The sequence below is a fragment of the Schistocerca piceifrons genome, chromosome 1 (assembly GCF_021461385.2).
Source record: "Schistocerca piceifrons isolate TAMUIC-IGC-003096 chromosome 1, iqSchPice1.1, whole genome shotgun sequence".
In the NCBI taxonomy this organism is placed as follows: Eukaryota; Metazoa; Arthropoda; class Insecta; order Orthoptera; family Acrididae; genus Schistocerca; species Schistocerca piceifrons.
In genome coordinates, this window is record NC_060138.1 from 1,133,507,914 (window position 1) to 1,133,530,374 (window position 22,461).

Here is a 22,461-nt window from a genome sequence, read left to right on the forward strand (position 1 = left end):
CCCTTATCACTAATGTTGATTTGCAGTAAGGTTTTAGAACATATACTGTATTCAAACATTATAAGGTACCTCAAAGAAAATGGTTTGACACATAGTCAGCACAGATTCAGAAAATATCATTCTTGCGAAACACAAATAGCTCTTTATACCCATGAAGTAACGAGTGCTATTGACAGGAGATGTCAAATTGATTCCATATTTTTACATTTCCAGAAGGTTTTTGACACCGTTCCTCACAAGCATCTTCTAACCAAACTGCATGCCTATGGAATATCACCTCAGTTGTATGACTGGATTCATGATTTCTTGTCTGAAAGGTCACAGTTCTTAGTAGACAGAAAGTCATCGAGTAAAACAGAAGTAATATCCAGCGTTCCCCAAGGACCTGTTATTGGCCCTCTATTGTTGTTGTTGTTGTTGTTGTTGTTGTTGTTGTCTTCAGTCCTGAGACTGGTTTGATGCAGCTCTCCATGCTATTCGATCCTGTGCAAGCTTCTTCATCTCCCAGTACTTACTACAATCTACATCCTTCTGAATCTGCTTAGTTTATTCATCTCTTGGTCTCCCTCTATGATTTTTACCCTCCACGCTGCCCTCCAATGCTAAATTTGTGATCCCTTGATGCCTCACAACGTGTCCTACCAACCGGTCCCTTCTTCTTGTCAAGTTGTGCCACAAACTCCTCTTCTCCCCAATTCTATTCTATACCTCCTCATTTGTTATGTGATCAACCCATCTAATCTTCAGCATTCTTCTATAGCACTCTATTGTTCTTGATCTATATTAATGGCATACGAGACAATCTGAGTAGCCCTCTTAGATTATTTGCAGATGATGCTGTCATTTACTGTCTTGTAAAGTAATCAGATGACCAAAACAAATTGCAAAATTATTTAGATAAGATATCTGTAAGGTGCGAAAAGTGAGAGTTGACCCTGAATGAAGAAGAGTGTGAAGTTATTCACATGAGTACTAAAAGAAATCATTAAATTTCAATTACGCGATAAGTCACACAAATCTTAAGGCTGTAAATTCAACTAAGTACTTAGAGATTACAATAACAAATAACCTAAATTGGAATGATCACATAGATAATGTTGTGGGTAGAGCAAACCAAAGGCTGTGATTCATTGGCAGAAGACTTCGAAGCTGCAATGGGTCTACTAAAGAGACCTCTTACGCAATGCTTGTCCGCCCTATTCTGGAGTATTGCTGTGCAGTGTGGGATCCACATTAGGTGGGACTGACAGATGACATCGAAAAAGTTCAAGGAGGGGCAGCTCGTTTTGCATTATCGTTAAATAGGGGAGATAGTGCCATAAACATGAGATGTAAATTAGAGTGGCAATCATTAAAACAAAGGCATTTTTCGTTGCGACGGGATCTTCTCATGAAATTTCAATCACCAGTTTTCTCCTCTGATTGCGAAAACATTCTGTTGGCACCCACCTACATAGGAAGAAATGATCATCATGGTAAAATAAGAGAAATCAGGGCTCGTGCAGAAAAATTTAAGTGCTTGTTTTTCCCACGCGCCATTCGAGAGTGGAATGGTAGAGAGATAGCTTGAAGGTGGTTCATTGAACCCTCTGCCAGGCACTTAATTGTGAATAGCAGAGTAATCACATATATGTAGATGTGGTACCCTTAGTGATATACAAAGAAATGCAGTGTTCTGTGATCCTACTCTCAGCCTGTATGTAACACGGTTGTTAGATATTGGGACAAGTTATTAGTAGGAATACCAAGTTTTTTTAGTAGTGTTTTTTTTTTTTTCGCTGTCTTTTGCGTGACAGTAATTTGCTGCCTTGTTTACTGTAGGGTACAATGTGCGATTGGTCTTTCATAAAAGTCACATGCCTTTAATGATAGGTATTCACGTATACTGCAAAAACAGTTTACATTAGTTGTATCTCTTTGGTTATCTACATTTTGAAACATTCCTCATACCTGAGGGTTGTTCTCTGTTATATGCGATCTATGGGGCATGTATGAATGTGGTAATTAGTGCTTATTGTTCACAACTTGGAAAATTATAATTTTAATTCGTCCTGTTCTATACCAGATATAGAATGACAGTATATGTTAAATGTATTAAAAATAAGCTGAAACTTGAAGACTGTTCTGCAAACCTCTCAGTTATTTTTTCAATTTCTTTGTCATCTCTGCCAAATTCACTGTTCTTAATATTAAATTAACTTTCTTTTTCAGAAATCCAGATTTTCAGGAGGTTACCTTAGAAAAGGACAGTAAAGTGGTTCTGCGTTTTGCTATTACTAATGGTTTTCGCAACATTCAGAACTTAGTCCAGAAAATGAAGCGAGGGAAGTCACATTACCATTATGTGGAAGTAATGGCTTGTCCATCAGGTAGATATAATTACACTTTTGCACAAAGTATCGTGTCTGAACTGTGAATACTTGTGCATGTATGTTGTTTTAGTATGCTCCTATTCCCAGCTCTTCATTTCGTCATGTGCAGTTTGTGCCATTTACATTTTATTGAACTTCAGTGTTGATATTAAAAAGTAGAGTATGGTAGACTGACAAAGGAATGAGTAAATATAACCACTTGGAGGACACTGAGTAGAGGATGGGCACAATACAAGAATTGTAACATAGTACCTCAATGTAAAATTAGCTTTCTACTTCAGAGTACACATGTATACACTATTGATCAAAAGTATCTGGAGGCCTGTTAGTGAACATTAATATAGGATCTGTCCACCCTACACATATAAGACTTTTTGAACTCTGCTTGGGTCACTCTCAATGGGATATCTGAATGTCTGTGGAGGAATAGCAGGCCATTCTTCATCAAGAACCAAAATCAAAGAATGTATTTATGTCGGATACTGGGATCTACAGCGAAGTTGACTTAACTCATGCCAAAGGTGTTCCATTCAGTTCAGGTGGGTCTGTATGCAGGCCAATCCGTTTCAGGAATATTATTGTCCACAAACCATTGTCTCACAGATGTTCCTTTATAGCGGGGTGCACTGTCATACTGATACAATTAATCATAATCTCCAAACTGTTCCTCTACTGTATGCACTACACAGTGCTGTAAAATGCACTCACATCCTTCCATATTTAGCATTTTCTTAAATAAGGAGAGCACACTCTAAACATGAAAAACATCATCATACCGTTACATGACCTCCTCAGTTCTTCACATTTAGCATTACACATGATGACAGGTAATCATCTCCAGGCATTCGCCAAATCCAAGCCCTTTTATTAGATCGCCACAGGGTGTAGCATGATTCATCACTCCACGTCATTCATTTCCAGTCATCCACTGTCCAGTGCTGTCACTCTTTACACCATCTTTAGCATCACTTAGCATTGACTACAGAATTGTGTGGCTAATGAGGAGCTGTTCAAATGGTGTACCCCATTCTTTTTAACTCTGTATGTATAGTCATTGTGCTAGCTGGACTGCTGGTAGAACTTTGGAACCCAGGAGTGATTTCTTCCACTGAATTCATGTGACTCCTCTACACTTCTCAATGGCCCCTATCAATCAGTTCATGAGGTCTGCCTGGTCACAGTTTAGCTGGGGTTGTTCCTTTGCGTTTTCACTTCACAGTCACGTCACCAACAGTCGATGTGGACAATTTTAAAAGGGTTGAAATGTCCCTTACGAATTTGTTACTCAGGTGACACCTGGTGACTCGTCCACATATAAAGTCACCGAGCTCTCCTGAAAGACCTGTTCTTCTGTTACTGCTTCTCTACTGGCAACACAATACTTCCCACCTCCTTTTATACTGGTGGTTCAACCTCCTGTTACATCTAGTGGTCAATTCCACATTACATAGGGGTGTCTGGATACTCTTGATCAGATAGTGTATACCGTATCTACTCGAATCTAAGCCGCACTTTTTTTTCCGGTTTTTGTAATCCAAAAAACCACCTGCGGCACAGAATCGAGTGCAAAGTAAGCGGAAGTTCTGAAAAATGTTGCTAGGTGCCACCATAACTAACTTCTACCTTTGAATATTTGTAGCGCTACACAGGCATGCCTTGCAGCCACAAAGATAAATACTGGTGCCAAAACCTCTGCGTCAGTAAATAAATTAAAAGAAAAGGTAGAAGAATGTAAACATTATGCCATGTATTCTTTTGTGTTTGCTGCTGTCTCATTTAAATCCTGTATGCCTAATAAACTACGAAACTAGAGTGAGACAACAGCAAACGCAGAAGAATATATATATCATGTCATGTTTATGTTCATATTATTCTTATGCTGAATAGTGATACAGTCAGAAATGAAGCACGGCAACTGACTAGATTTTTAAATCTAAGATGACTCTAATTTCTGTGCAGAATGTAATGTACTAAAGAGGCATCTGCAAAGATTTTCAAACAGAGAAAAATTTTTGCTAAACTCTCATTCTGAACATCTTCTATCAGATGCAGTCTATTATTTGGTTGTTGTTGATCTTTATCAAAGAAAGCAGCAGTGTAAGTAACAACAAATAGCAGTCTCTTGCCATTGTTTCGCTTATGAGACAATTCCTCTCTTTTTTTTTTTTACTGTAAGACGCTGTAGCGCGCACAAAAGCAAGCCATGCCACGAGCAGCAACAGTCCGTAAACACTCATTATCAGAATGCATGACACAGTACAATAATGCATTTTCAGCTTAGAGTGACGTAAGCACCTATAACAAAGAGAATGGTATTTATCAGATCAAAGCAAAATAAGCAATCGATTCAAACCAGACGAAGCACGTGAGAAAGGAAGGGTACCCGTATAAATATGGACGGAGTGCCTGTCGCATAGCAATGGCTACTTGGTAAAGTTTAACTGTTAAGCTTATGACTCGAACCAAACTACTGTACCTGTATCTTCATCCATTTGACCTAAATTGTGTCTTATGTTACAATGGACCAACTTTGTTTTGATTTGGAGGTGCGGACTAAAACTTTTCTCTCCCCTTGAATTTCGAGTCTCAAATTTCAGGTGCGGCTTAGATTTGGGAAAATTTTTTTCCTTGATTTCGAGTCTCATTTTTCAGGTGCGGCTTAGATTCGAGTGCGGCTTAGATTTGAGTAAATATGGTATATACTCTCAGCGTCATTGTCCTGGAACACTGTAGTTGTGGGTGGTTGGAAGGTGGACAGAGTGGGAAGGGTCGGGCGAGTGGGTTGTGTGCACCTGTTATATAATGGAGAATGCAGGTTGGTGAACTGAAATGTTCCCGTTCTAGTTTGTGTCTATTCACCAATACCTCCTTCATATGGTGAATGGTTATCGTGACTCCACGTTTTTAATTTCAATGTGACTGCACACATTTCTGTAGCTAGGGGAATCAATGTTCTCAATTAGGGCAACAAGGTAATACCTGGGATTTATCTACGTTATGTCACAGTCTATATGGACACTATATTTTTGAGTCTTTTATAGTGGCTGTGTAAATCATAGTTCATCTGAAACTTGGTTTTAGTATTAACTACAGATAAACTCATGGAGTAAATGTATGTGTAAAAGAGTGTAACTACCCGTGTGGAAGCCCTCGTGATGTGAATTATTCTCTACTTCCCACAAAATTTTAATCATTTTCCCTTGCTGAATAAATACTTTTTTGACTTTACATGCATTACATACAAGTTTAGATCTTTCAAGAATGGGAAGTGGAAGTATGTGATTCCACTTATAAGTCAGCTCAGTGAGAGGTAATTGTTTGTGAACAATATGAGAGACTGAATTTTTGATTAGATTATCAATATGCTGATTGGATTTAGCTTGTGATCTGACTACACACCAATGAATATTACACACAGTGACCCATTTAATGTATGCCAAACAGTGTCTGTTTTTGCTATAAGCAAAACTAAACAATGAAATGTCCTGGATGAAATAACAACAATACAGAATGGATTGATTTCTACTCACTACATAGAGGAGGCATTGGGTTGTAGACAGGCACAATGAGTAATACTGCTAAAATATTAAGCTTCCGGACAAAGTCCACCTTCCGAAATAGAAAACACACATATTCATACAAGCACAACTCAAACAGATACGGCCACTGTCTCTGAGTGATGGAGGCCGACTGGGTCTGACTTGAGCAGCGGTGTGTTAAGATGCATGTTGGGGATAAGGAGACGGCGCCAGGTGGGGAGGGGGAGAGACAGCAGGGTAGTGGTGGGGGAAGATGATGTGCTGTCTGTGGGGGCGTTTAGGGATGTGGTGGGGACAAAATGGGGCTGCTAGGTGCAGTGTCGGGAGGTTGTGATGGGAAAGGAGATAAATAAGACTAGTAGGAGTGTGAGTGGGACAGAAAGCGTGTGTAGTGTGGGAGTGGGAACAGGGAAGGGGGATAGGTGGTTGTAAGACAGGGACTAGCGAAGGTTTGAGGCCAGGGTGGTTGTGGGAACGCAGGGTATGTTGCAGGGAGAGTTCCCTCCTGCCCAGTTCAGAAAACATGTTGTTGGTAGGAATAATCTAGGTGGTGCAGGCTGTGAAGCACAGTTATTAAAATGAAGCACATCATGTTGGGCAGCACTTTCAGCAACTGGTGGTCCTGCTGTCCCTTGACCACAATTTGGCAGTGATCATTCAAGCAGACAAACAGTTTATTAGTTGCCATGCCTATGCAGGAAGTGGCATAGTGGTTGCAGCTTAAATTGTAGATCACATGGCTGCTTTCACAGATAGCCCTGCCTTTGATGGGGTAGGAGAAGCCTATCACAGGACTGGAGTAGGTGCTAATGGGAGGCTGTATGGGGTATGTTTAGCATCTGATTCCATTGCAGAGATAAGAGCCTTGAGGCAAGGGGTTGGGAGCAGAGGTGAAGTGGGATGGATAAGGATATTGCGCAAAATTGGTGTGTGATGGAATACCACTGCGGAAATGGTGTGGAGGATATTCCTCATTTCAGGGCAGAATGAGAGGTAGACAGAAAAAGGCACAGAATGTGATCCAGTTGCTCCCATGTTGGATGGTACTGAGTCACTAGAAGAGTGCTCCTTTGTGGCTGGACATTGGGAAGTGTTGGGGGAGACTGGAGAGACAAGGCACAGGAGATATGTTTCCAAACAAAGTTGGGATGTTAGTTTCACTCTGTGATGGGCTCAATGAGCCTCTTGCCATGCAAGGAGAGGGACTGCTTCTCACAGCAAATGTGACAACCATGGGTGGCTAGGCTGTATGGAAGGCACTTTTTGGGATGGAATGAGTGGCAGCTGTCGAGGTGGAGGTGTTGGTAGTAGTTGATGTGGATGGAGGTACTGAAGTAACCATCCTTGAAGTGCAAGTAGGCTTATTGGGTTGAGGAGGACCAGGTGAAGCAAATGTGGGAGAAAGTGTTGAGGTTCTGGAGCAATGTGCGTAGGGCATTCTCACCTTTGTTCCAGATCACAAAGATGTTATCACTGAATCTGAACCAGGTGAGGGTTTGGAATTCTATGTGGTTGGTTTGGCATCAGTAAGTTTGTTTAACTTATTGGATCCCCCTGCGGGTTCGGGGGTTAGAATAGGCCCGCGGTATTCCTGCCTGTCGTAAGAGGCGACTAAAAGGAGTCTCAAACGTTTCGGCCTTATGTGATGGTCCCCTCTCGGGTTTGACCTCCATCTATCCAAATTATTCCGAAGAGCGAGCCAATTGGGGAAGGGCACCTTACATGGTGCACTGTATCCTTCGTGCAATTAGACCTATTGCCGTCTTTCTCGTCGTTGCGATGGTGTCCCGCTCGTTTTCGATCTCATGGGCGATTACCACGCTGCACTCTGCAGTGTTTCTTTTAACTGTGACGACGACCTTGGCCATTTTTGCACCTAAGATCCAGCACGGTAGCCAGTCCGTTGTGGTGGGGTCGCCATGTACCCTCTTGGTTGTAGCCCCCTGACAACACAGGGATCGCTCTACTGATGCCTGCGCCGTTCACTCCCCACGTATGCCAAGGAGTAGATGCCCATCTCCCTGGGGCATCGGGACTCCCGGCAATGGCCATCCTGCCAGGTGGCCTTTGCTGTGGCTGGGTGGCGCCCGTGGGGAGGGCCCTTGGTCGGAGTAGGTGGCATCAGGGCGGATGACCCGCAATGAAGCGTGGTACATCATCTCTTGCTGGCGGCCAGCCGTCAGCAGTCTCTAAGCGTTCCAAGGCTCAATTCAAGGCTAATGTGTATGACCCCAAATCGTTCCCCTCCCTGGCCACACCATGGGAGGAACGCAGGGCTATGAATGAGAGCGAAAGATACTCGCCCCGGTATCTCGTCTGTACCAGAGCTGACGGGGAATCTTTTATGTCCGTGAAGCCTCAGTTCTTTGTAGAGCATTTAGAGGACAAGTTTGGGGAGGTGGAGGGCTTGTCTAAAATGCGCTCTGGGTCAGTACTGATACAAACGGCATCCTCCGCCCAGTCCCGCAGGTTACTTGCTTGTGACAAGTTGGGGGATGTTAACGTTTCTATTACGCCACATAAGAGTTTAAATATGGTCCAGGGTGTTATTTTCCATAGGGATCTCCTTTTGCAGTCTGATGACGAGCTGCGCGCCAACTTAGAACGTAGAGGTGTTCATTTCGTCCGGCGCGTTCATCGGGGTCCGAGGGACAATCAGGTTGCTACCGGTGCCTTCATCTTGGCCTTCGAGGGTGATACGTTACCGGAAAAGGTCAAGGTGATGGTCTACCGATGTGACGTCAAGCCCTATATCCCTCCCCCGATGCGGTGCTTCAAGTGCTGGAAGTTCGGCCATATGTCTTCCCGCTGCACTTCCAGCCTCACATGTCGAGATTGCGGACGCCCGTCTCATCCCGATACTCCATGTGCCCCGCCTCCCATCTGCGTCAACTGCGGGGAGCACCATTCACCTTGCTCGCCTGACTGCACAGTCTTTCAGAAAGAGCGCAAAATCATGGAATATAAGACCCTGGACCGGCTGACCTATCCTGAGGCCAAACGGAAATATGACAGACTCCACCCTGTGAGAATGACATCTTCGTATGCAGCTGCTACAACAACTGTGCTAGCTCCATCAGTGTCGAGACTTCCAGCCAGCTCGATACGCAGTACGACTCCTTCTGCCCCCTTGCCGGTGGGGGGCTCTCCCCATCCGGTTGCTCCTGCACCACCTACCTCAGGAGCAACCTCCTCCCACCCGTCGGGGACGTCCGTCCCCGCTTCTCAGCCGGAGAAGCGCCTAACTTCTTCGGCTACTCTCGCCCGTAAGAGTTCCCTTGGGACGCTCCCTTCCCAGGGTTCCCCCAGCGGGAAGGATGACGGCCACCAGTGGCATAAGTCCTCGCCAGCAGCCGGGCGTAGGGCTTCACGATCCTCCTCTGTCCCGGAGACTGAATCGGTGAAGCCTTCCCAGCCGGTGAAACCCAAGGTTCAGCGAGAGAAGTCCAAGAGAAAGACCTCTAAGGCTAAAGAACTTGCGGTGGCACCAACCCCACCGCACCTTTCGCGCTCTGCGTCTGAGGATGAAGTCGAGATTCTAGCGTCCGCTGAGGACCTTGATCTCGCTGGTCCCTCAGACGCCATGGATGCCTCTCGTCCGGGTACTGAATCGGTGGCAGTGAGTGAACAAGCGGCGTAAATTGCCTTCCCAGTCCTTTCACGCCTTTCTCAGTCATGGACAATACCATCCTCCAGCGGAACTGCGGCGGTTTTTTCCACCATTTAGCTGAGCTCCGCCAACTTCTCAGCCTTCGCCCTTTCTTCTGCATTGCTCTCCAGGAAACTTGGTTTCCGGCGATGCGAACCCCCGCCCTCCGTGGCTATCGGGGTTATTACCAGAACCGAGTAGCTTATGAAAGGGTGTCTGGTGGCGTCTGCATTTATGTCCTTCACACTCTGCACAGCGAGTCTGTCCCTCTCCAGACGCCTTTAGAAGCTGTCGCTGTACGCGTGTGGACGCCACAGGCTGTTACCGTCTGCAGTGTTTACATTCCACCGGATGGTGATGTCTCGCAGCATGTCCTGGCTGCACTGGTCGCCCAATTGCCGCCACCTTTTTTGCTATTGGGCGACTTCAACGCTCATAACCCTCTGTGGGGTGGGTCAGTGGCAACAGGTCGAGGCGCCATCGTTGAGCATTTATTGTCGCAGCTCGATCTCTCGCTGTTAAATGATGGTGCCTTCACACACTTCAGTGTGGCGCATGGCACCTACTCCGCCATTGACCTTTCAATCTGTAGCCATAGCCTCTTCCCGTCTGTCCAATGGAGTGTGCATGACGACCTGTGTGGTAGTGACCATTTTCCGATCTTTTTGTCACTACCACAGCGCCACTCTTCTGGGCGCCCTAGCAGATGGGCTATGAATAAGGCTGACTGGGACTTGTTCTCCTCCACTGCCGCTTTTGCGCCTCTCTCTACCGATGACATTGATGCGGTGGTTCAATCGGTCACCACCGGCATCGTTACTGCCGCCGAATCTGCCATTCCCCATTCCTGTGGGTCCCCTCGGCGGAAGGCTGTGCCTTGGTGGTCGCCTGAGATCGCTGAAGCGATTAAAGATCGCCGGCGGGCGCTCCAGCGTCACAAGCGACACCCCTCCCTCGACCACCTTATCGCCTTCAAACGGCTGCGTGCGCGGGCCCGCCTCCTTATCTGCCAAGGCAAGAAGGAGTGCTGGGAGCGGTATGTGTCCACCATTGGCCTCCATGTCACTCCCTCGCAGGTCTGGGCCAAGATTCGACGCGTCTACGGCTATCGGCCACCTGCCAGCGTCCCTGCGCTCTCACTAAATGGAGCAGTTTGTACTGACTCCGACGTCATTGCCAATCGCTTAGCAGAGCATTTTGCTATGAGTTCCACTTCTGCGAATTACCCCCAGGCCTTCCGCTCCATTAAAGAGCGGATGGAACGTCGGAGCCTTTCGTTTCGCACCAACCACCCGGAATCTTACAATGCTCCATTCAGTGAGTGGGAATTTCGCAGTGCCCTAGCTGCTTGCCCTGATACCGCTCCTGGGCCAGATGGCATCCACTGTCAGATGCTGAAACACCTTTCAGTGGACTGCCAGCGGCGCCTTCTCGATCTTTACAACCGTCTTTGGGTCGAGGGGGAGTTTCCGTCGCAATGGCGGGTAGGCATTGTCATCCCCGTTTTGAAGCCTGGAAAGAACCCTCTGGAGGTGGACAGCTACCGTCCCATTAGCCTCACCAACGTTCTTTGCAAGTTGCTTGAACGGATGGTGAGCCGGCGCTTGAATTGGGTACTGGAGTCTAGGGGCCTTCTGGCTCCATCTCAGGGTGGGTTCCGTAAAGGCCGCTCCGCCGCCGACAATCTGGTGAGCCTGGAGTCGGCCATCCGTACTGCCTTTTCCCGCCGTCAGCACCTGGTCGCTGTCTTTTTCGACATGCGGAAGGCGTACGATACGACGTGGCGTCATCACATTCTTTCTACGCTCCATGGATGGGGTCTTCGGGGTCCTCTGCCGATTTTTATCCGCAATTTTCTGTCGTGTCGTACCTTCCGCGTGCAAGTCGCGGCCTCGTATAGTTCCTCCCACGTCCAGGAGAACGGTGTGCCACAGGGTTCCGTTTTAAGTGTCTGTCTGTTTTTAATTGCCATTAACGGTCTTGCTGCGGCCGTGGGAAACTCTGTCTCCGCTTCCCTGTATGCTGACGACTTCTGCCTTTATTACAGCTCTCCCAGCATTGCAGCTGTTGAACGTCAGCTACAGGGTGCTATCCGTAAGGCGCAGTCTTGGGCTGTAGCCCATGGGTTTCAGTTTTCGGCAGCCAAGACCCGCGTTATGCATTTCTGCCGGCGCCGAACAGTCCATCCTGAGCCGCGGCTTTATCTTGCCGACGAACTCCTTGCTGTGGTGGAGACCCACAGGTTTTTGGGGGTGGTTTTCGATGCCCGGTTGACTTGGCTGCCTCATATCCGGCAGCTTAAACAGACGTGTTGGCGGCATCTAAACGCTCTGAGATGCTTGAGCCACACCCGCTGGGGCGCCGACCGCTTTACCCTGTTGCGGCTCTACCAGGCGTTAATCCAGTCCCGTCTGGATTATGGGAGCCTGGCTTATGGCTCAGCATCCCCATCTGCGTTACGGGTGCTGGACCCAATTCTCCACAGCGGGATACGCCTTGCCACTGGTGCTTTCCGCACCAGCCCCGTGGACAGCGTACTAGTGGAGGCAGGTGTACCTCCCCTGCGGTTCCGACGCCAACGTTTGCTGGCCGCTTATGCTGCCCATGTTCTAAGCTCGCCCGGGCATCCAAATTATCGTCTCGTGTTCCCGCGATCGGTCGTCCATCTGCCAGATCGTCGGCCCCGGTCTGGTTGTACAATAGCGGTCCGCGTCAAAGAGCTTCTCTCTGGGCTTCAGGTTTTTACTGTTCCACCTACTTTCCGGGCTACTTTGCATACACCCCCATGGTGTGTTCGTCGCCCTTGCCTTCGGCTGGACCTGGCACAGGGCCCGAAGGACTCAGTCCCTCCAGAGGCCTTCCGCCGCCGCTTTTATTCTATCCTGGCCACGTATCAGGGCTCTGGTATTGTCTACACTGACGGTTCGATGGTTGCTGGTCGTGTCGGGTATGCGCTCACTCTAGGGGACCGTTCCGAACAACGTTCCTTGCCGGATGGCTGCAGCGTTTACACTGCTGAACTGGTCGCCATCTTTCGTGCCCTAGAGTATATCCGCTCCTGCTCAGGTGAGTCCTTCGTTATCTGTAGCGATTCCCTGAGCGGTTTACGAGCTCTCGACCAGTGTTTCCCTCGTTCTCGTTTGGTGATGGCTATCCACGAGTCTCTGCATACTCTCGCCTGTTGCGGCCGCTCTGTGGTCTTTGTGTGGACCCCCGGTCATGTCGGTATCCCGGGTAACGAACATGTTGACCGCCTGGCGAAAGAGGCCACCAGCAAGCCATCTCTGGACCTTGGCCTCCCTGAGACTGATTTGCGGGCAGTCTTCCGCCGCAAAATCTTGGCGCTATGGGACGAGGAATGGCGCGAACTGACAATGTCCAATAAACTCCGTGCTGTCAAGGAGACGACGGCTGTGTGGCGGTCATCCCTGCGAGCCACTCGCAGGGACTCGGTAGTTCTTTGCCGGCTCCGCATTGGCCACTCCCGGCTGACACACAGTTATTTACTGCGCAGGGAGGACCCTCCTGTATGTCGCTGCGGGGCGGCTTTGACAGTGGCCCACATTCTGTTGGCCTGCCCCCTTTTAGCTGTGGTCAGGCAGACATTTGCGCTGCCTGATACGCTCCCTGCCCTTTTAACAGACGACTCCGCTATGGCTGACTTAGTTTTACGTTTTATTCGGGCAGGGGGATTTTATCATTTAATCTGAGTGTTTCTGTTGTATTTTATTGTTTTGTGTTGATTCTGGCCTTTGACCTATGGTTTTACACTGATTTTTTAATGTGTTTCTAAGTGGCTGGCCTTTCCTTTTTTATGTCTATGGTCGGCCAACCACCGTCACACTCTGTGTGGTTTTAGTTTGTTTTGTCTTGTCTTTGTCTCAGTATCCCTTGTTCTGTATCGTCTGTGATATCTTCTGTTCCTTGTTTTTATTCTCTGTGGGTGTTCTTTGTCTTTGGAAAAAGGGACCGATGACCATGGCAGTCTGGTCCCTTTAATCCCCCAAACCAACCAACTAACTTATTGGAAATTGTGTATTGAGTTTCTGTGAGGTTAAGATTAAACTATTTGCTAAGCACTCATTGTAGACCTATTTGACCATTTCTGGTATGGTATGGTTGTGTTTGGGTTAATACACTTATGCCATCGGCAAACATTACAGTTACTGAAGAATCCTTAACATCATTTCCAGTTACTGGCAGGAGTGGTCCCAACACAAAAACTTGTGAATTCATAAATTTTATATTTTCCAATTATGTGTGTAGTTTTACTGCTGTAATGCAATTTGTCAGAATGACACTACGCTTTCCATTATGAAAGGAGAACTCCGTACATGCAAGAGGAGAGCCATTAATGCCATAACATTTTTATTTACTGACTACAATTTTATGATCCCCACAATTAAAGGCCTTTGTAAACTTATGGACCATATTAGTGAGATAATTTTTCTTATTTAGGAATGATTTACTATTTAGTGAGGTCAAATATAGTATTCTTTGTTGAAAACCTTTAATAAGTATGCTTTGAGTCTTTGACTGATCACAAAGATATCTCAACTTTGTGGTTGGAGGAGGGAGGCCACTATTAAATCAGGGCAAAACTAGAACATTTGAATACCATCTTAGCTGGAATAATTTGCACTTTCTAGTGGTGTAATATTTTTTTGTATCATTTTGAAACTAAATGTAGTTAGACCACTCACCAAATAGCAGAAGCATTTAGTCATCAACAAAAAAGAGAATGAAAACTTTACTAGCTTTTGAAAGAAATCTTCCTGCGACAAGCTGGAGTATAAGAATAGATATAAGATGTGAAACTGAAAAATCTTAGGAAATTCAAAAATTAATTAAAAATAAATAATTGAAGGAGTGAAGGTAGCTGCATAGCGCTGAGGTGCTGAGTCTTCAGTGTGAGACAGAGAATGTTGCTGAATTTTCAGATGAATCCTTCTTCAGAGGTAACAGAATACACATGCATAGACCTGCACAATGACATTGTCCCAGGTGGCTACATTGTGCAGGCACTGCAGCTCATCGGATGGGGAGGGCAAGGTTAAGAAAGGAGGAGGGTAATGTGAGGTAAGGTTTGAGAAGGACGGCTGACTTCTGGGAGGGAGAGGCAGCAGGTGCATATGATAGGAATGCGACACCACTGGGCCCGTTCTGGCCTTAGGCAGGAAGGTTGTGTATAGGGAGTGGCTTGGGTAATGGGGATTGGGGAGAAGGATGTGAGTGTAGAGTGGGTATGAAGTGATGGAGAAGAAAGGGGAGAGGGCAAATGACATGGCCTTCACAGATAGTTATTACCCCCAATCCTACTCTGAAAACAAATTTACATTGCCATATCCACTCATGCCTCTAACCCACAGACCACCCCCATGAACCAACTGTAAAGGGAACATCCTCCTCTTCCTTATAATTCAGTACCACTTGCGACTGGCACAAGTTAACCATATTATTAGTTTCTCCAAGTTTGGATGATGCTGATTCCACAACTATCATTCAATTCACAAATACCTGCTCCAGTTACTTAATTAGAACTTCATTAATTCCACACAGCTGGTTTTGGACTTCAAGCTCTAGACCATTATCAAGTGTACGAGGTCTGTTCAAGAAGTTCCGCAACTTTGACCACAGAATTTTTTTGTGCTTACCATTTACTTATTGTGCATGGTCTCCTTCGAAATACTCTCTTCCACAATTGATACACTGCTTCCATTGCCATTTCCACTTCTGGAAACAGTCTTGGTATGCCTCTTGCTAGATCACATGAAGCGCCATTTTCATTTGTCTTTCTATCGTTGGGAATCTTCATCCTGTCAAAGGGGTTTTCATCTTTGGAAGTAACAAAAAGTCCGCAGAGGCCGGATCTGGAGAGTATGGAGGATGAGGCAACACAGTGATTTCGTTTTTTGTGTAATAGTCATACACCAACAGGGATGAATGTGTGGGTGCGTTACCGTGATGCAAGAACCATGTATTGTCTCAGCACATTTCATGTCATTTCCGTCTCACATTTTCCCGCAGGTGTTGCAACATGTCCCGACAGTAACATCGATTAACAGTTTGTCCCTGAGGTACGAATTCATGGTGAACTGATCCTTCAAAGTCAAAGAAAACTATCAGCATGGCTTTGACATTTTATGTGATCTGAGGAGCATTTTTGGTCTTGGAGAACCTTTCCTGACCCATTATAAAGACTGAAACTTGGTCTCAACATCATAACCATATACCCACGTCTCATCATCAGTTATGATTCTCTTAAGGAACATTTTGTTCTCATCTGCGCAATCCAAAAGCTCTTCACAGATTGCAAGGTGAAGGTCTTTCTGGTCTTGACTCATGAGCCGTGAGACAAACTTTGCAGCAACACAATGCATTCCTAAATGTTGTGTCAGGATTTCATGGCATGATTCAACTGAAATGTTACATTCTTCTCCAATGTTTCGGACAACCAGTCTTCGATTGGCAAACACAATTTCATTGAGATTCCTGACATGCTTGTCATCTGTAGATGTTGAAGGGCATCCTGAACAAGGGTCATCTTTAACTTCTATCCAGTCATTTTTAAACTGTGTGAACCATTCATAACACTGAGTACGACTTAAGCACTCATCGCCGTAGTCTTCCTACATCATTTGGTGTGTCTCTGTAAAGGTTTTCTTGAGTTTCGTGCAAAATTTAATGCAGATACGTAGTCTCTCTAACTCTGCCATCTTGAAATTCGTAAACTGAGCGACACAACATTCTACTCAATACAGCTCTAAACAATAACTAACAGACATACAACAATGAAATGTCCGGTAGCTACGCATTAAACACTGGTGTGCACAGGGATTCCAACCGCATTTTGCTTTAACACACCATTGGTGCGAAATTATGAATGTTCGGGAATTTTTTGAACAGACCTCATTTATTATGCTGTAGAGAAGCAAAAGGCTGAAACCAGTTGTGTAGACATAGTAAAGTTTTGGTGACTTTTATCTAATTATCTGGATCCTTTACCAGGCCTTTTACTTCTTATCATTGCGACTGGAAATGAAGAACATCCTGCATATAATCCTTCTCAGCCCTCCAAAAATGATATTCTGCCACAGATCAAGTTACAAAATACTCTAGTCCATATCTATGCCACACCTTCTCCCAAACTGTTTTACATGGATCGTACTCCTGTGGAAGAAACAAGTACAAAGCCTGTCCAAAACACCAACTGAGCACATCATACACCAGTCTTTTCACAGGAATATCCTGCCCTATCAGAGGCAGGCCAACCTGTGAAAGCAGCTGTATCTTGTAAAAAATGGGGTTAATTTCTGTAAATCAAACAAAACTGATCATCTTAATGATGTGAAACACAGTGAATGCTATGTGCTTGAACCTATTCACAATCAAGTAATCATTATTTCTGAATACAGATTGCCTGATGTCATTGTTCTCTGGTTTTTCCTCTTGGTCAGCTTGCCATTTGCTAATTTTGGACCTGAAGATTTCGCAGTTTTGTGCATCTTCTGGAGTAATTTGTAATAATTTCAGATCAGTTTTGATCTTGCCAACCAATTTCATCATGTCCGTTTTGGCATTCCTCCTGTTATCAAATAATTGACCATTTGTTTTGTAAGTTTGTCTGGGTTCACTCTTTTAATGTGTCCATAGAATCTTAAAGTGCATTTTCTAGTGTCACTGTGGATGTTTGTGTATTGTTTGATTTCCTGATTGCTTCTGAGTTGTTATTGTTCATCTACAAGTGTTGGGCCTAGAATTTTTCTTACAATTTTGCATTCCTTTTTCTCAACATTTTCATTGTAAGTTTTCAATAAAGACATTCTGGTTTAATTACTGTGCTGTAGTTGTTCCAATTAGGAACACAAGGAAACACACAGCCATTAAATAAATGTGGTTTAATGGTTCACCGATCAACATCAACAACAAGAACAAGCGTGGTCACAAGTCTCAAATTAAGTTTCACAACTGAGGACCCAGGGGGCCAAGGTGTGATGACCTTATAGATACACTGTCTCCATCTGGGGTTGCAGAAATCATGCTGCACATGCACTGCAGTCTTGTCTTGTTTTTAATGAATCTCCAAGGTCTGAAGTGTAATTTCATTCTTGTCAAGTAAAGGTCTGAGTCTGTCTTTTTGACTTAAACATTCATAATTTCTTTGTGGCTTGAATAAGAGACTACTGTATGGTCAGTTTCAATTCACCGATGAGTAGGTTAGGTGATATCCATGCCACTTTTTTTGAAGCATGTTGCAATTATTTTAAAATAGAATATATTCCAGAGTTCAGTTAATCTTCATCTGTTTGTTTAGTCCATTACGTGCTGGGAATTTTCAGTTGTTTTCCTGTACTTTCATTCTTTGCCTACGCATGGGGAATGGGAGTGACAGTACCTTCATACTGCAACCACTGTAGATACAGTCAGAATTTATCTCTGAGTGAGAAGGGAACATTTCTGGTTTTGAAGTACTTGAGTGTCACTGATGGGAGAAGAGGCACATGTGCCTTGAAATCTTTGACACTGGAGGAGGGTTCCGTGAACACAGAACTAAAACTGGAAAAGAGTTCTATCAGGTAGAGGCTGGCACACCCAGCGACTTGACAGTGGAGGTGGACTCGTGGATTTCTAAGTCTAAAACACTGAACAGATCCAGGCCCAAGAGACTGATGGCTCCAGGAGTGTTGACAACCAAGATCGTGGCTGTTAGGCAGTCAAATGGTACTGAACGTGCACTGTAAATTGGCCATTCACTTTAGTGATGTCATTGCTGTAGCTATACAGTGAGGTCTCCAAATGTTGAAGATGAGGAGACCTCATGTGATAATAAGATGCCAATCTATGATGGTCGTGGAGAACCCTGTGCCCATCTAGAGCTCGAGGGGCACATTGTTGATGGCTGTGAGCGATAGAGATTCCTCTGAATGGGGAAGGTCAGATGGGATGTAGGACACGTCTGGTAAGAGGTCCGCCCTGTCGTCCACTGCTGCATCCAAGAGAGCCATATGTGCACTGTCAGCATTAATTCTGAATGCAGCTTGGCACACTTCAGCCTACTGTCCAAATTTCCTGCAAGAGGTGTACTTAGCACACTAGTAATGGGTTTGATGTCTGTGGTGACTAATAAAACACAGGCTGCAGGAAGGAAAATGTTGAGGGCAGCATCTGGCCACTGAGTCTTCGCCTACATCATGTGAATCTGACCTCAATGGGTGGCATGACTGGGGCTGAGGTTGACATGCTGGTTTCATGACAAACACTTGCAATGGGTCCAGCAGGGTGGCTGATGATCTTAGAGACTTCAAAAGCTCCGATAATAGGGACCTGTTCCTAAGGAATGACTCTTCAATTTAAGGAGATCCATGTGTAGTCCTTCATCAGCTGCATATACAAGAATCATATCCCAGACTAAGAAAGCCACATATGATTGCTTACACTGAGGGTTACTACACTGGAAACAGTCACAAGATAAACCATGGAGTTGGGTAATCCATTCAGGTAAGGCTGTTCATTAAGTTTATAGCAGCTGAAAAACTTGCGGTGAGCTGCCACCATGTGCAGCTGGGAATGAAAGTATTCTTACAAACTGGACCTCAACTCATCACAGGGGAGAATGTGGGGGTTTGTCTTCTGGGTTACGTTATTGCAGGAGGTAGTAAATGTGTGGGTCCATGTATGCCAGAACGAAGGCGTGCTGCCAGATATTATTTGTGAACTGTGGGCTAAGAAGTGCCATTCCATGTGTGCAACACTGTTCACCCATGGCTCAATCTTCTTGTCAAACTGCTGGAATGGCAGGGGCACCTTCCAGAAGCCCTTCACAATGGAGTTGGAAATGGGAGAGGCAGTTGGAGATTTGCAGAGGCGATATGAATATGGTTGGCAGCCTCTCAGGCAGGAATCTTTGGGTGCACTGTATGTGCTGGCGCAGTAACAATGCCTAGGAGAGACATTGTCTGGTTCCGTCATGCTGGAAGCAAGGTGACAATAAGTATACTGCCGGAGCATAGCCCAGACGTTGACCTAAATAATGCTCGGTTCCCAGGATACTGCATGTACTGTTTTCGGTTGTGTGGTCAACGGAGGAGAAAAGGTCTGCAGGACCAGTGACCTCTGGTGTTGCTTAGGTTGCTACCTGGTGATTGGACAGAGCATGGCCTGAACAGCTGCCCCCTGTGAGTTCTGTGCCTGCATAACCCCTCTGTGGTGTGGGTTGCTGGCTGAGCATCCACAAGGCCTCGATACAGCAGCGTGTGTTGCCAATGCTGGTATCAAAGTTTTAACACCTGCATTTGGCATCTCTGTGTCATTCTTTTATTAGCTTACCACAGCTTCAGTCCTCCCCCTTGTTTGATTTCCCATCCACCCTAACAGAAATGTCTCTCTTCATACCGGTGCTTGAGTGACTTTTCTCCCTTTCTGACACATCCTTTACACCTTTACATCTTTACATCTCCTCCTTCCTAGTTACCTCCCCTAAAAAATCAGTTATCAGCTATTTGTATCTATTTTCATATTAAATACAGAAATTTTTATTTGTTACTACTTGTTAGTAATAAAACAATATTTGTTCATATCCCTGGTTCTGGTCGAGTTCCAGTGGTTTTGTCTAAGCTCATAACTGTATGTGTAGATATTTCATGGATCAGTACTGAACGGAACACACACACACACACACACACACACACACACACCTGTTGATGACTCGGTGCTTTCACAATTTGGTGAGTTGTTTCCTTTATTCCCAATTTGTTTACATTCTACCAGAACTTTCATGACCATATAAAGATATATTTCTGCCTTCCACCTTTAACGGGTTTTATGCATGTTAACATGTAATTAACCCCCACCCCTCTGCTATTTAATGTCTCTTCCCCTTCCACTCACTTGTAGTGTTTATTTGAAATTGCTTTAATATTTCAACATTACTGTTAATTTACCATTTAAAAGGTTGTTTGAACGGCGGAGCCCAGGTGCGCCCTGCTGACGGACAGAGTGTACGAGACCTGACCTCGCGTTTGGAGGCTGCCTACCACAGTCTGCCTTGGCAACTTCCTAATGAAAATACTGCTGCTCTGACACTGTATGAGTCCTGGCTCGGTGGAAAAGGAAGCAGTAGATGTCAGTCGCTGTTGCACACTACTTTCCATCCTGTTGAAAAGACTATTACCCCACTTAATATTAAATGGTGACTGTTCCTTACAATACTTTATACCTTTTATGTAAACATGTTTGTATTTATTTGTAAATACAGAGTACTGTAACTTTTTCCCATTTTATTTATTATAAGATCCTGTTGACTCTGATCGATGTTGTTTGTGACATGCAACTGGAAACTATTTGAAGCAGCTCTCATGGTTGAGTTTGTTCCAGTACTATGCATATGATGATGGGGGAACATTATAAGCTATTTTCATTACATTACAAAATCCAAGCATTATTAGTGATCAGATTTTCACGAAGCATTGTTTCAATATACAGTTGAGGAAATAAGAAGTAAGTGGACCCTTTCCTAGAAGGATTACACAATACATTGAAAAACCATAACGATTACTCCAACATAACAGAGGACATGCCAGAGCTCATCATTTGAGGCAGTAATATCAGATTTAGTGAAGGCAAATTCTTGTACATGTCATCAGATAACCAAAACGAAATGCGAAATAATTTAGATAAGATATCTGTATGGTGCGAAAAGTGGCAGTTGACCCTGACTAAAGAAAAGTGTGGAGTTATTCACATGAGTACTAAAAGAAATCTGTTAAATTTCGATTATGCAATAAGTCACGTAGATCTTAAGTCTGTAAATTCAACTACATAAGATTAAATGATGATGGCGTCTTCTTGGGTAAAATATTCCGGAGGTAAAATAGTCCCCCATTCGGATCTCCGGACGGGGACTACTCAAGAGGATGTCATTATCAGGAGAAAGAAAACTGGTGTTCTACGGATCGGAGTGTGGAATGTCAGATCCCTTAATCTGGCAGGTAGGTTAGAAAATTTAAAAAGGGAAATGGATAGGTTAAAGTTAGATATAGTGGGAATTAGTGAAGTTCAGTGGCAAGAGGAACAAGACTTCTTACAGGGTTATAAACATAAAATCAAATAGGGGTAATGCAGGAGTAGGTTTAATAATGAATAGGAAAATAGGAATGCGGGTAAGCTACTACAAACAGCATAGTGAACCCATTATTGTGGCCAAGATAGATACGAAGCCCACACCTACTACAGTAGTACAAGTTTATGTGCCAACTAGCTATGCAGATGACGAAGAAATTGAAGAAATGTATGATGAAATAAAAGAAATTATTCAGATAGTGAAGGGTGACGAAAATTTAATAGTCATGGGTGACTGGAATTCGGTAGTAGGAAAAGGGAGAGAAGGAAACGTAGTAGGTGAATATTGATTGGGGCTAAGAAATAAAAGAGGAAGCCGCCTGGTAGAATTTTGCACAGAGCACAACTTAATCATAGCTAACACTTGGTCCAAGAGTTATAAAAGAAGGCTGTATACCTGGAAGAAGCCTGGAGAAACTGACAGGTTTCAGATAGATTATATAATGGTAAGACAGAGATTTAGGAACCAGGTTTTAAATTGTAAGACATTTCCAGGGGCAGATGTGGACTCTGACCACAATCTGTTGATTATGACCTGTAGATTAAAACTGAAGAAACTGCAAAAAGGTGGGAATTTAAGGAGATGGGACCTGGATAAACTGAAAGAACCAGAGGTTGTACAGAGTTTCAAGGAGAGCATAAGGGAACAATTGATAGGAATGGGGGAAAGAAATACAGTAGAAGAAGAATGGGTAGCTTTGAGGGATGAAGTAGTGAAGGCAGCAGACGATCAAGTAGGTAAAAAGACGAGGGCTAGTAGAAATCCTTGGGTAACAGAAGAAAT

At 44.7% G+C, this 22,461-nt stretch overlaps 1 protein-coding gene across 1 annotated transcript in view; it reads left to right on the forward strand.

The window, feature by feature from the left end:
• The window catches only part of LOC124780484 (probable cytosolic Fe-S cluster assembly factor CPIJ010948), a 68,011-nt gene extending 47,182 nt beyond the window's left edge, over positions 1-20,829 (forward strand). The window contains exons 8-9 of the mRNA XM_047253783.1: positions 2,212-2,369; positions 20,511-20,829. Coding sequence (XP_047109739.1) covers positions 2,212-2,369; positions 20,511-20,752 — 400 coding nt within the window. The 3' untranslated portion in view covers positions 20,753-20,829. The remainder of the gene's footprint in view (positions 1-2,211; positions 2,370-20,510) is intronic.
• Positions 20,830-22,461: the final 1,632 nt, after the last annotated feature.